Source organism: Octopus bimaculoides, chromosome 20, assembly GCF_046866305.1.
Source record: "Octopus bimaculoides isolate indiv1 chromosome 20, ASM4686630v1, whole genome shotgun sequence".
Lineage (NCBI taxonomy): Eukaryota > Metazoa > Mollusca > Cephalopoda > Octopoda > Octopodidae > Octopus > Octopus bimaculoides.
Genome location: NC_142947.1, coordinates 21,613,040 through 21,626,320, shown reverse-complemented (window position 1 = coordinate 21,626,320; position 13,281 = coordinate 21,613,040). Strand labels below are relative to the sequence as shown.

The 13,281-nt window shown below is 37.3% G+C and overlaps 1 protein-coding gene across 5 annotated transcripts in view; it reads left to right on the top strand.

The window, feature by feature from the left end:
• Positions 1–12,944, top strand: part of LOC106874761 (serine/threonine-protein kinase Chk1) — a 33,625-nt gene extending 20,681 nt beyond the window's left edge. For all 5 annotated transcript variants that reach the window (XM_014922619.3, XM_052975034.2, XM_014922613.3 and 2 more), the window contains exons 8-14: positions 746–850; positions 5,370–5,465; positions 6,664–6,760; positions 8,196–8,355; positions 8,971–9,102; positions 10,829–10,930; positions 11,391–12,944. In XM_014922619.3, the coding sequence (XP_014778105.1) occupies positions 746–850; positions 5,370–5,465; positions 6,664–6,760; positions 8,196–8,355; positions 8,971–9,102; positions 10,829–10,930; positions 11,391–11,516 (818 nt within the window). In that variant the 3' untranslated portion in view covers positions 11,517–12,944. The remainder of the gene's footprint in view (positions 1–745; positions 851–5,369; positions 5,466–6,663; positions 6,761–8,195; positions 8,356–8,970; positions 9,103–10,828; positions 10,931–11,390) is intronic.
• The last annotated feature ends 337 nt before the right edge of the window (positions 12,945–13,281 follow it).

Here is a 13,281-nt window from a genome sequence, read left to right as displayed (position 1 = left end):
CTTGGTCAGAAGTTCAAACCTTATCTGGAGAGGAAGCATGGTTTTATTCATGTAACTTTACTCCAGCTTGTCTGAGCAATACAGTTGGTAGATAAATGTTAACATTTTTAATTCATAAAACGTTAAATCATAACTAGAAATAAATATCAGCAAAGAAAAAAAATAATAATAAAAGTTAGTGAACGTTATTACTAAAATTGGCTGAATTGTTAGAGCTTTGAACAAAAATGTCTTGTAATGTTTAGATGTGTTCCTTCCAGAGTTCAAATCTTGCAGGATCAGCTTTGCCTTTGTTTCTTCTGAGATTGATAAAATAAAGTACCAATCAAATACTGATGTTGATGCAATCAACTACACTCTCCCTCAAATCTTTGCCTTTGTTCCTATAATAAGAATTACTGTTATCATTTTTGTCAGCAAGTATAGGAGACAACCCTAACATGTTTCTTTTTTTTTTTACTGTACTTTCTGAAATGTCTAAGAAAATATACAGAATTGTACATTCATTGGCATAGGAAGATAAGATTGTTTTGAAATTAAAGAAAAGCAAGGTTCCGTACTTCATGCTTGAGTGTTTAACTGTGGGAAAGTTATTCAGCTGTAAAACAGTTGCTGTAACAAAAATAATCAACTCCCCTATCTAAACTAGCCTGGAAAAATGGATGTTATACCACAAAAGGATCACATGATTTCTACACAAAATAATGATAGTTATGTTGATTGAGAGGTTTTGCTTCATTGATAGAATTGCCATGGGATGAACCATCAAATGAATGCTGTGAATACTCGGACTGGGTCAAGTGCTGTAGTTTATCTTCCCCGTGGAACAAAATTGAAAACATGGCTTTGTGTAAGTTTTCATTCTTCTTGTGTTGTATTTCTTAAATGATAGCATTTAAACTGGCCATATGGAGCCTAAATATTGTATCTGTTTTTATGTTCAACTTGCCAGATCTGGCTTCGCACGCTTACTCTACAATGTCATTCTAAAATTAATTACATCATTGAAATTTAAAAGCCACAATGTAATGCATCATCATCATCATCATCGTTTAACGTCTGCTTTCCATGCTAGCATGGGTTGGACGATTTGACTGAGGACTGGAGAACCAGGTGGTTACACCAGGCTCCAATCTGAGTTGGCAGAGTTTCTACAGCTGGATGCCCTTCCTAACGCCAACCACTCCGAGAGTGTAGTGGGTGCTTTTACGTGCCACCGGTACGAAGGCCAGTCAGGCGGTACTGGCAACGGCCACGCTCAAAATGGTGTCTTTTACGTGCCACCTGCACGGGAGCCAGTCCAGCGGCACTGGCAACGATCTCGCTCGAATGTCCTTACACGTGCCACCGGCACAAGTGCCATCACGATTTCGCTTGCTTCAAAAGGTCTTCACAAGCCGAGTTTCTGTGTCCAATGAAGGAGACGACGTTGGCATGGGTGCCATCCGTCGAAATTAGTTCGATTTCACTTGCCTCAACAGGTCTTCGCAAGCGGAGTCTAGTGTCCAACGTAGGAAGGTACGCATCCTGGCAGAGGCCTTGGAGGTCTCACTTGGCTTGCCGGGTCTTCTCACGCACGATTAATTCAAAACAGTTTCATTACATTTGACGGAATAATTTGAATGCCAAAGGCAGAGTAACTGGGTGGCTCAATGTTGGCTTGGTCTTGTCTTCTTCAGGCATTGTATACACATGACTCAGCTTTCAGTGATACAACATTCACAAGCGCAGCACATCATTCACATAGACAAAGTGTTGACATATGTATTTACAGAGCATACTATTCATGTAAATATTGCATTTTCATAAAGCTTTCAGAGTGCCAGAGTATCATATTCACAGTGCCTGCCACATTCACAGAGCCACATGTGATAAGAAGGACACTAAGCATTATCATAAACCTTCACATAGCACAGCACAGTGTTTACATGTTGCTGTAGTCACATATCACACTCTTTCTATTGACGACTGCAAACATAATCTTTTAGAAGTCTGGGTTTTCATCATCATCATCATCATCGTTTAACGTCCGCTCTCCATGCTAGCATGGGTTGGACGATTTGACTGAGGACTGGTGAAACCGGATGGCAACACCAGGCTCCAGTCTGATTTGGCAGAGTTTCTACAGCTGGATGCCCTTCCTAACGCCAACCACTCAGAGAGTGTAGTGGGTGCTTTTACGTGTCACCCGCACGAAAACGGCCACGCTCGAAATGGTGTCTTTTATGTGCCACCCGCACAAGCCAGTCCAGGGGCACTGGCAACGATCTCGCTCGAAAATCCTACAGGAGCCAGTCAGGCGGTACTGGCAACGGCCACGCTCAAAATGGTGCATCTCATGTGCCACCCGCACAAGAACCAGTCCAGGGGCACTGGCAACGATCTTACTTGGCTTGCCGGGTCTTCTCACGCACAGCCCATTTCCAAAGGTCTCGGTTTTATATATCTAATTTACTCTCTTTTTGTTGGTCAAACCTTGTTTGAATTTCTCACAGAGGAATGTGCATTATTACTATAGCAGTGTGTGTGTGTGTATAGATATATGTCTCAGTGGTTACACTGTTAAATTCGCAATCATTAAGTCACAGGTTCAAACTTCTGGATTGGGAGGTGTGTTGTGTCCTTAAGTAAACCACTTTATTTTATATTCTAATTTACTCAACTGAAATGAGTAAACTAGAGTTATGTTGGTGCAGCCCTTTCTACTTCTGACTGTCACATCCTCAATCTTCTGTGGGAGGTCAAGACTGGAAAGGCTAAGAAAGTGTCTATGTCTCATTGTGATTACATAGGCATCTAAAACAATGAAAGTATAGTCCATAATAGCAAATCATATTCACTTGTGAGTGAATGCTGTTGTAGCTTCTGTTTTTTATGCACCATCAACATCATTGTCATTTTCATGTCCACTTTTCTGTGCTTGCATAGGTCTGATAGAATTTGTTATGGTAGACATTCTGTGACTAAATGTCTTTCTGCCACCAACCCTAATTTATTTCCTAGCAAGATATTTCCCCATGGCTGGACATGTTTTCGTGGAAGATTTGAAACAAGGGACACCTTGGATGATATCAAGACACAAACACATGCACTCATACACACACACACACACACACACACATATATATATATATATATATATATATATATATATATATACAATCATACGTACATCATCATCGTTTTAAAATTTACTTTTCTGTGCTTGCACTTTTCTATTGTTGGATGCTATTCTTTTTGCTAACCCCCACCTGTTTTCAAATGAACTTAATAAACTCCTAATCTATTCAACAGCAAGAATCCTGGACACAGGGACGGAAAAACACACACACACACACACACACACACACACACACACACACACACGTCAGTGTCCCCTGCTGCCACTTGACAACCAGTATTGGTTTGGTTACATCACTGTAACTGAGCATATCGGTGTCTAACAGTATAAGTAACAGACTTTAAAAAAAAATACTGGCAGGGGTGAATTCAACCAAAACCTTTGAGGGCAGTGTCCCTGTATGGCCTTATTCCAGTGACTAAAAGAAATGAAAAATAATGTACTGAGCTATATTATGTTGGTGGTAACAGTTGGGCTTCTGATTGAACCAAGGAAACTACTTCCATCGACTTTTCAAATTGCTGATACTATTTGTTGGTTGCAATTCCTGTTAAAAGTGTCACCATTTATCAGTGACAGTGCAATTTGAACTCTGAATGCACTGAGCTAGATAAGATAATACAAGACATCCCATCTGACAGTCTAAGAATTCTACCAATCCATTGTCGTGGACTGGCAATTTGCTTGTACCAATCCTTGAAGGATGAAAGGTAAAGTTGATCCTCATAAAATTTGAACCCAGAACACAGAGATTTGGAATAAATACCACAAAATATTCTATCCAACACTGACAACTTTGTCAATTCACCAGCTTAGACTATCCTACTTTTTTGTCATTGTTGTTCTTGCACAGCCCCTGATCAGCTTCCTGTCCTTCAGTTGACCATTTTGTATCTAATCTAGGACTACAATATCTAATGCACTCCTGCATTTTCCCAAGAGTTTGGTGTGATTTTGAAGGATATTTTACTACTGTTTCTAGCATATGAAGCGACCTTTTAGAAAGCAGCATGTGAACATATGGCTGACTAAGAAACCCTTCCCGCTTTACTTTCACCACACCCAACCCCTGCCCATCAGCAGCAACAGTGTTTTAGAACTCTTGCATGTAATTGTTTGCACAAGCCCCGACACACTAACAGGTTATTACTGTGGCTAGTTAGATAATTATCTCTGACCTAAATTATTGTTTACTGTTCTTTGAAACAACAATAACTGGGGCAATACTGGCTGCTTATTTAGAATGGTTACTTGATACATGCACACATGCGTAATAACACAATTGCATGCACACATACACACACGCACACACGAACAAGGCTGTAAACAAACCAACACCGCTTGTCAAGCAGTGGTGGAGAACAAACACAAAGATATACACACACACATATATATATATGTATAACAGGCTTCTTTCAGTTTCCATCTACCAAGTCTACTCACAAGGCTTTGGTTGGCATGGTGCTATAGCTGAAGACTCTTTACATGATTCTCAGACAGAATCATTTTGATACAGGGTCAAAGTTGGTTTGTTGAATTACAGGTAAGGCCTGGTTTATAGCCTTCCATACTGTTTCTTTCTACTCTATTTTATTCAAAAATGTTTGCTCTAACATGAAGCTATGATAGTGACATGTAACAACATTATCATATAACATGGATGCAACTGCTTTGAGACTTTCCATTTATTTATTCAAAAGATGTTAAATGATAAATTATCATTCAACATCTTTTCCTGTCCGCCACAGCAGAATCGATACCGCTGCTGGTGCCACATAAAAAAAGCACTTATACTGGTGCCACATACAATGCACTTGTGCTGGTGTCATGTTAAAAACACTGGTGCATGTGCTACATAAAACACATCAAGTATGCTCTATGGGGTGCTTGGCATTAGGAAAGACATCCAGCCATAGAAACCATGCCAGAACAGTATCATTCATTTCCAGTATTTTATGAAAATATGTCTGGCCATGGAAAAATATTACCTCTCTTGGAAACAGGTGAGTGTTGGCAACAGAAAGGGCATCCAGCTGTAGAAAATCTGCCTCAAATAAACTCCATCTGACCCATGCAAGCATGGAAAAGTGGATGCTAAATGGTGATTAGTAAAATTTTCATTTCAAGTTACTTTTTAATACAATGTGCTACTTATCGAAAAATTGATCTAACAATCCTGCTCAGAATAACAGTATTAATAATTTTACTTATTTCTGTAGTATAACATATATATTGCATTTTTTTCCAGCTCTTTTAAGAAAAATCTTAATAGAAAACAGCAAAAAACGTTATACAATTCCACAGATAAAGAAGAACCAATGGTTTTCAAAGAACTTGAGAAAATGTAAGGATTTTTATTTGTTTATTGATGTTTTGCTTGGGCTTGCTCAGTTTGCTTTAAGAGAAAGAATTTTGAAAACAAAAACAAACAGAAAGTCTTGTAGTTTAGTAGGTATTAGCAAGTATTACAAATTGTGAAAAAGAATATACTTTTGCATAATTCCTGCAAGATGGTAATTTTCAGAATGTTTCCATTGCAAATTAAAATGAAAAGCAATATTTTATTTAAAAAGGATCTGACATCATCGAATTGACTACATATATATATATATATATATATATATATATATATATATATATATATATATATATATATATATATATATAGCTTACCAACCACATGGTTCCGGGTTCAGTCCCACTGCGTGGCATCTTGGGCAAGTGTCTTCTACTATAGCCTCGGGCCGACCAAAGCCTTGTGAGTGGATTTGATAAACAGAAACTGAAAGAAGCCCGTCATATATGTGTGTGTGTGTCTGTGTTTGTCCCCCTAGCATTGCTTGACAACCAATGCTGGTGTGTTTATGTCCCCGTCACTTAGCGGTTTGGCAAAAGAGATTGATAGAATAAGTACCAGGCTTACAAAGAATAAGTCCCGGGGTCGATTTGCTCAACTAAAGGCGGTGCTCCAGCATGGCCGCAGTCAAATGACTGAAACAAGTAAAAGAGTAAAAGAGGTACAGATGTAGCTGTGTGGTAAAAATTTGCTTCTCAACCACATGTTTCTGAGTTCAGTCCCATTGCATGGAACTTAGTCAAGTGTCAGCTGACCAAAGACTTGTGAATGGATCTAGCAGACAGAAACTGAAAGAAACCCATTGCATATGTTATATAGGTGTCTTTGAGTTTTTCTCCCACCACCTCAGAGCAACTATTGTTGTTTGTTTACATATCTGTAACCTAGCAGTTTGGTAATAAGAGACTGATAGAATAAGTACTAGGCTTTAAAAAACAATAATAAGTACTGCAGTTGATTTGTTTGATTAAATCCTTCAAGGTGGTGCCCCAGCATTGCCACAGTCCAGTGACTGAAACAAATGAAAGATTAAAGATAGCAACAATATGAATCTTTATCATCTGACAAATAAACTCTCCTACATGCAGTGACTTCTTTTTTTTTCTCCTTTTTATACATATGTAGATATATACACGTAGGCTTTATATTACTATGTGTCTAAATGTGATTCTGTTTATATTTGCAGCTATGCCAATACGGTTAGAGACCCTTTCTGGTGATTCTGGAACATTTAAACGTAGATGTTCTGGCTTAGACCAATCTTCTCCTTCCGCTATTGGAAAGTAAGTTTCATTTCAATTCCAAAAGTCTGTAGAACATTTTATAAAATGGTCATCTTGTTTTTCCTCCCTCTTTCTCTTTGTCCTTCAATACTTGAATTTTGTGTACGAATTGTCCTTGAGTATTTGATTATATGCATGTATGGCCTTTCATACATTAGCATTTATCTAAGTCAGCAAGCTAACAGAATTGTTAGTATGCCAGGCAAAATGCTTAGCAGCATTTCATCTGTCTTTACATTCTGAGTTCAAATTCTGCTGGGGTTGACTTTGCCTTTCATCCTTTTGGAATTGATAAAATAAGTACCAGTTGAACACGGGTTGATTTGATCAATTCAGCCCCTCCCCCAAATCTGTTGGCCTTGTGCCAAAATTTGAAACCAATACATTAGCGTGTGTATATGTTTTAGCACAGTACTAGTGATCTAAATGTTTCACCTTTAGACCGCTGGCTCTGAACTTTTAACGTTTAACCATCATCACTCTGAAGAACCAAACTGCCATAATCACTCAACCAGCTAAAAATAGCAGTTATATCTCTTTCAAATTACACCCTACTGTTCTAATGTTGTAAATCTCATTAGATAATGGGCTTAGAAAAACTGAAGGACTGCTGCAATGAATGTATGAATCTGAGAGGGGAATATCTGTAATAACAAAACTAAAATTCTGTCTGCCCGTCTGGGACTCCTGTATCTCAGCCTACATTTGCTCTACATAGATATATTATACTTTTTTGGAATCAGGATGATCCTGAGATTGAAAATCTGCACTTCATTTGGTTCTCGAACATCCAGCATTGGGATCTAATTTAAAAGCATTTGGGTTGCTATTTCTTGCAGGTAAAGCTTAACTGATTCATGTCACCTTGGTGACATTTGTCAGATGACGTCAGAAATCAAGGGATAGGTAAACGACATTCGCTGCTTTAATTTTTTGTCGAGATAAGAACTTTGGGACAAATTGGCCAACAGTTGGAATTCAATTTGAAACTGAAGCAATAGAATGATTGCATTACAGAATTAATTATCATCCATCCTTAACCCCTGATCAAACACTACTGGGGCATATAATCATTATAGACGTATTATAGTCATGCTATTTAGCTCTCTTTAGTTTTAGACCACAGGCCCAGTTAGCCCTCCACAGGAGCTAGCCTAAAAGTCTGCACAGAATGCGGCTTGAATAAAATCATAATTAACTGATCCTCCTGTATTTTCTTTTACCCAAAATCAAGAACTTTTCAGCACTCGCCCCCTATGTTACTATGTCTGAGAAAAAAAAACAAGATGGTCACAAATGGAATGTACTTAATGTGTGTGTGTGTGTGTGTGTGTTTATTAAAAAAAGTATAATTATTAAAAAAAATTTCTCTTCTAAATATTTTTTAGAAATAAATGTCCTAATATATATTCCTTCATTTCTTTATTTGTCCTAGATTTGATCATCAGTTCTCCTTGTCCCAGCCCGATGTTATTTCCCGTGCCACAGAGAGCCCTTCATCTGCTGCTGATTCCCTCAAAGCACTTACATACTCTCAGCCAGTTCGTCCAGATCACATGATGTTATCAAGTCAACACCAAACACAAGAATCTCAGGTAATCTTACTTATGAACAACATTTGGGTGACCTTCTCTGTAGACTTTCTAAATATCCTACCCACCTTGCCACCTGCTCCATTGTTTAATAACTCTTAGGTGCAGGCATGACTGTGTGGTAAGGCTGGCACTCCATGGTTACAATGTGGAGGGTCCCAGTTGATCCGGTCAGTGGAATGGCCTGGTTGTGACATTAATATGCAAGTGGTTGAGCACTCCATAGAAACGTGTACCCTCAACATAGTTCTCAGGGAGATTTAACATGACACAGAATGTGAAAAGACTGGCCCTTTGAGTTGCAGACACTACTCATTTTTGCCCGTTGAATGGACTGAAGCAACGTGAAATAAAGTGTCTTGCTCAAGAACGCAATGTGCAGCCAGTTTTCAAACTCATGACTTTATGATCATGAGTTGAATATCCTAACCACTACACCATGTGCCTTCATGTGGTAAGAAGTTTGCTTCCCAGTCACATGGTTTCAGGCTGTAAGTAGAAATGATAGGATTGTTATTTATTTTTGTTCTATAACTCTTACGTGTATTTATTTTCTTATGAGATTATTTGCCAAGTTGCTTCCTTATTCTTAATCGGTTTAATTTTTATCTTTTACAGTCATCTGGTCCACACCTTGTTCGAAGGTTAACTCGCTTTTTCGTAAAATGTAACCAAGAAGCAACAGTTAAAGAATTAACGAGAGCCTTTGAAACTCTCAGTTACACTTGGAAAAAGAATTCTCTAGGATTGGTAAGTTTTTAGTTTGTATATCATTTTTATTACACTTGGCAATAAAAGTATTTGTCTTCTTTTTCAGATCATTTCTTATCTACTTCCATTATAAATAGGTAGTATAAAATAAAATACCAGTCAAGTACTGGGGGTAGTTTTAATCAAATAAGTTCTTCCAAATTTCAAGTTTTGTGCCTTTCTTAAAACCATCATTAGTGGGTAAAAAGGTAAAATTAGTTGAGTTTGTCATAATACCTTGTGGTGTATTTGGTTATGTTCCTTTATGTTCTAAATGTTGCTTAGAATCATGTTTTATTTTGCTCTTCTAAATTTTATAAAATACTAGCAGAGGCACCCGGCGTTGCTCGGGAATGAAATTGTTGCTTATATACTTGAAGAAAAAAAAGGCAAAATATGCTGCATAGAAATTTGAGAGGACATTCTGTAGATGGACTCTCAGATGAATGATGGCTGGGCGCCTCTCATGAATGGGGAAAATTGAAGATGTGCCAAAAAGCCTCATTGGTACTTGGAAACTTTTACGAAAATTAAAATGGGGATTAAATGAAAATAATGATTTACGTGAATATCCTCACAAAAGTAATTGAAATAAATGGCGATTGTGGAACCCCCCACACACGCACGCGCGCATACACACGTGTGTCTTTGTAAATATGTTTGTATACATTTATGTATGTGTGTGTTTGTAAGAGACAGAGTGTGAGTGAGAGAGAGAGGTTTGTTGTCATGTATACATACATGCATAAATATACATACATCTTTGGATGTATCTATATGACAACACAGCCCTTGACTCACTCACACTCTGTCTCTTACAAACATGCACGCGCATGCATACACACGTGTGTCTTTGTAAATATGTTTGTAAGAGACAGAGTGTGAGTGAGTCAAGGGGTGTGTGTGTGTGCGTGTGTATGTGTGTGAGACAGAGTGAGAGAGCGGTGTGTATGTAGTATTTACTCTCTCTCTCTCTCTCTCTCTCTCTCTCATACACACGAACACACACACACACACAAAATAGAGAGTTAAGCTTTTTGCTGTTGTTACGTCAATACCGGAAGTTGACATTGAGGAACCTTTTTAAAGAAGTGAATCTTAAATATAAAGCAATATTATTTATTTTTAATTAAAAAAATCAAATGAAGAGCCTAAGATTTATCCGAGGTCAAATTATTCACGCATCACAAGTATGGAAGCATTTAGTGAAGTCGATTTCACGTGAAAAGCGATTACACACACATCTCTGTTTTATATATAGTATAGATGGGTTGATATTTAATCACACTTGAAATTGGTGCCACTCAGCTGGCAAAAATGAGTTGCACCTGTAAAAAGTACCCAATACATTCTGTAAAATGGTTGCAGTCAGGAAGGGTATCGAGCGATAGAAACAAAGCCAAAACAGACTGTGGAACCTGGTGCGTCGCCTGGTTTTGCCAGTTCCTGTCAAACCGTCCAACCCTTGCCAGCATGGGAAATGGACATTAAATGTTGATGATGATTGATGATGAAATCTCAAAGCTACAAAATAATGCATGATTGATTCAAAATAATGTTAATAAATAAGCATTACATTTGACAGAACAATCTGAATAATGCTGAAGAGTTAAGAGCAGCAAAAGTTGCAGGTTTCTCACTTTTGGTATTGTTTATTTAGGCTGTAAATAAAGAAGAGGAGGTTTATTTCATTTTGTTAATGCTATGTATTTTTTCTTCTTTGCAGTTTACAATACAAACCTTTGACAGAAGGAAGTGTCCATTGTCGTTCAAGGCTGCTCTTGTTAAGATGGGAGAGAATCTTTTGGTAGATTTCCGGTTATCAAAGGTAAGTACACCTTTATTGTATTCTTTAATATAGGATTTCTTTTTAGTGTTTACTATTAATAGCTGTCCTTTTCATCCTATAGTATCTACATGGTTGGTCAACCTGCTAAAAATGGCAGTTAAATCACGCCTTAACTTTTAAAATGATGATATTTTGTTTGCTATCCAATAATACTTCTGACTGACTGGAAAGTGTTGGTTAAATACGTGGCAGATGTAAGCAAGATACTGGACTAGATTTAAATTAAGAACTTGTATTTTTTTCTTTACTAAATGTAATAAAAAATTTGCCAATTTCTTAGTAACAGAGCATTGTCTTTGACCACCTCTCCTCCTTTCTGTGCTGCAAGTAACCTTGTGGGTAGAGGAAGCTGGAAATTTTGACTAATCGCACTCTCTCCCTCAATATAATTGACATATACACTCTATTTATGAATTCATTTAATGTATTTTATTTTCAGGGCGATGGAATTCAATTCAAAAGGAACTTCACCAAAATCCGTGATCTTTTACGACCAATCATCTCCTCTCAGTCTGCTTGGCTGAAAGTGTCTTCTGTAAAAGAGTTACGCAACGAGGAAAACTGAAAAGAATGGAGAGAAAAAGTAGACCAAAAATGAAAAATGTGTAAATGTAAAACTATAAGTGAATGTGAGAGAGTGTGCTGAAGTTTTTTTGTAATTCTATGTATTTGCAACTAGTTTAAATGTTCTGATAGTGTGTTTGTTATTGTTTTGCTAGTTACCAGACTTTGGAGTGGTTGCCTGCCTGCCTTTGTGTAATTGTTAGCTATCCTGTTGTAATCATGGTAATTAATTACTACTGCTTGTTTCAAAATCTTGTCTGTGTTTACCTCCCTTATCTGACACTTTTATGGCTTATTTTGTTTGGAAGATAGTCAGAAGGTTTTAAGGTTTATCATGCAACAACAATCAGTATTATAAATAAATCAACCAACAACAAATGCATCATTATTATTTGCTATGTAGGTTTGAATCGTGGAGGTGCAATGGCCCAGTGGTTAGAGCAGCGGACTCGCGGTCATAGAATCGCGGTTTCGATACCCAGACCGGGCGTTGTGAGTGTTTACTGAGCGAAAACACCTAAAGCTCCATGAGGCTCCGGCAGGGGATGGTGGCGAACCCTGCTGTACTCTTCCACCACAACTTTCTCTCACTCTTTCTGTTGTACCTGTATTTCAAAGGGGTCAGCCTTGTCACACTGTGTCATGCTGAATCTCCCTGAGAACTACGTTAAGGGCACACGTGTCTGTGGGGTGCTCAGCCACTTGCACGTTAATTTCACAAGCAGGCTGTTCCGTTGATTGGATCAACTGGAACCCTCGACGTCGTAAGTGACGGAGTGTCAACAACAACAGGTTTGAATCTCTCTTTTGTTAAGAAAATGCCTTTAGGCAAGACATAAAACACTTGGCTTTATTTCCTCTTTCCTTAACCAAAATATCATGCCTGATGTTCCTAGTCCTATGAGCTCAAATTCAAAATGAAAGAACATTGTCATTTTCATCATCATTATTGACTCTTAGTTATTAATTACCTTCTCTATGGTCCATGACACCTAGTTGCCTCACTTTTGTCACGAGTAGGAAGTGTATAATTGAAACTCCTTTGTGAGCCTAGCTTTGCTCACCTGTGTTGTTGGTAACGAAGGCAATACTTACTCCTGTTTATTTGTGATATCCATTCCATTCAAATTATGTTTAATTAATCTACCTTGACCACCACTACTTTGGAAACTATGTGCCTTATTTGTCCTTGTATATTACTGAAATGAATGTGTAGATTGTTTGTTTTGTTATTGTGTCTTTTTCATTGTTATTTTGTTTTTGTAAGTAAACTTTCTTCCACTTTTTATGAAGATAGCAGTTTTAAAAAATATTTTCTTTTGTTCACAAACCTTTATAAAATTCTTTTATAAAAAACACTGGCAAATAATTTTATATATTTTTTTTCTCTTTTTTTTTGTTTTCTAATAAAATCAATATAAGAAAAAAAGTTTTCCAGCCTTTATATCATTTTTTAATGTCATTTATATAATTTAAAACTACTTGCTGCTTTTCTGAAAAAAAAAAAATCTGTTGGAAGAAGAAATATTAAAAAAAAATTTTACTTGATCAGTTTAACCCTTTAGCATTTAAGCAGGCCATATCTGGCCTAAAATTTTCTACCTGTTTTATGTTCAAATTAGCCAGATTTGGCCTCTCATATCTACCTAACAATGTCATTGTAAAAATAAGCAATCACTTCATTGAAATCTGAAAGCTACAAGATAATGCATGATCAATTCAAAACAATGGGAATAAATAGGCACTACTTCTGACAAAATAATGTA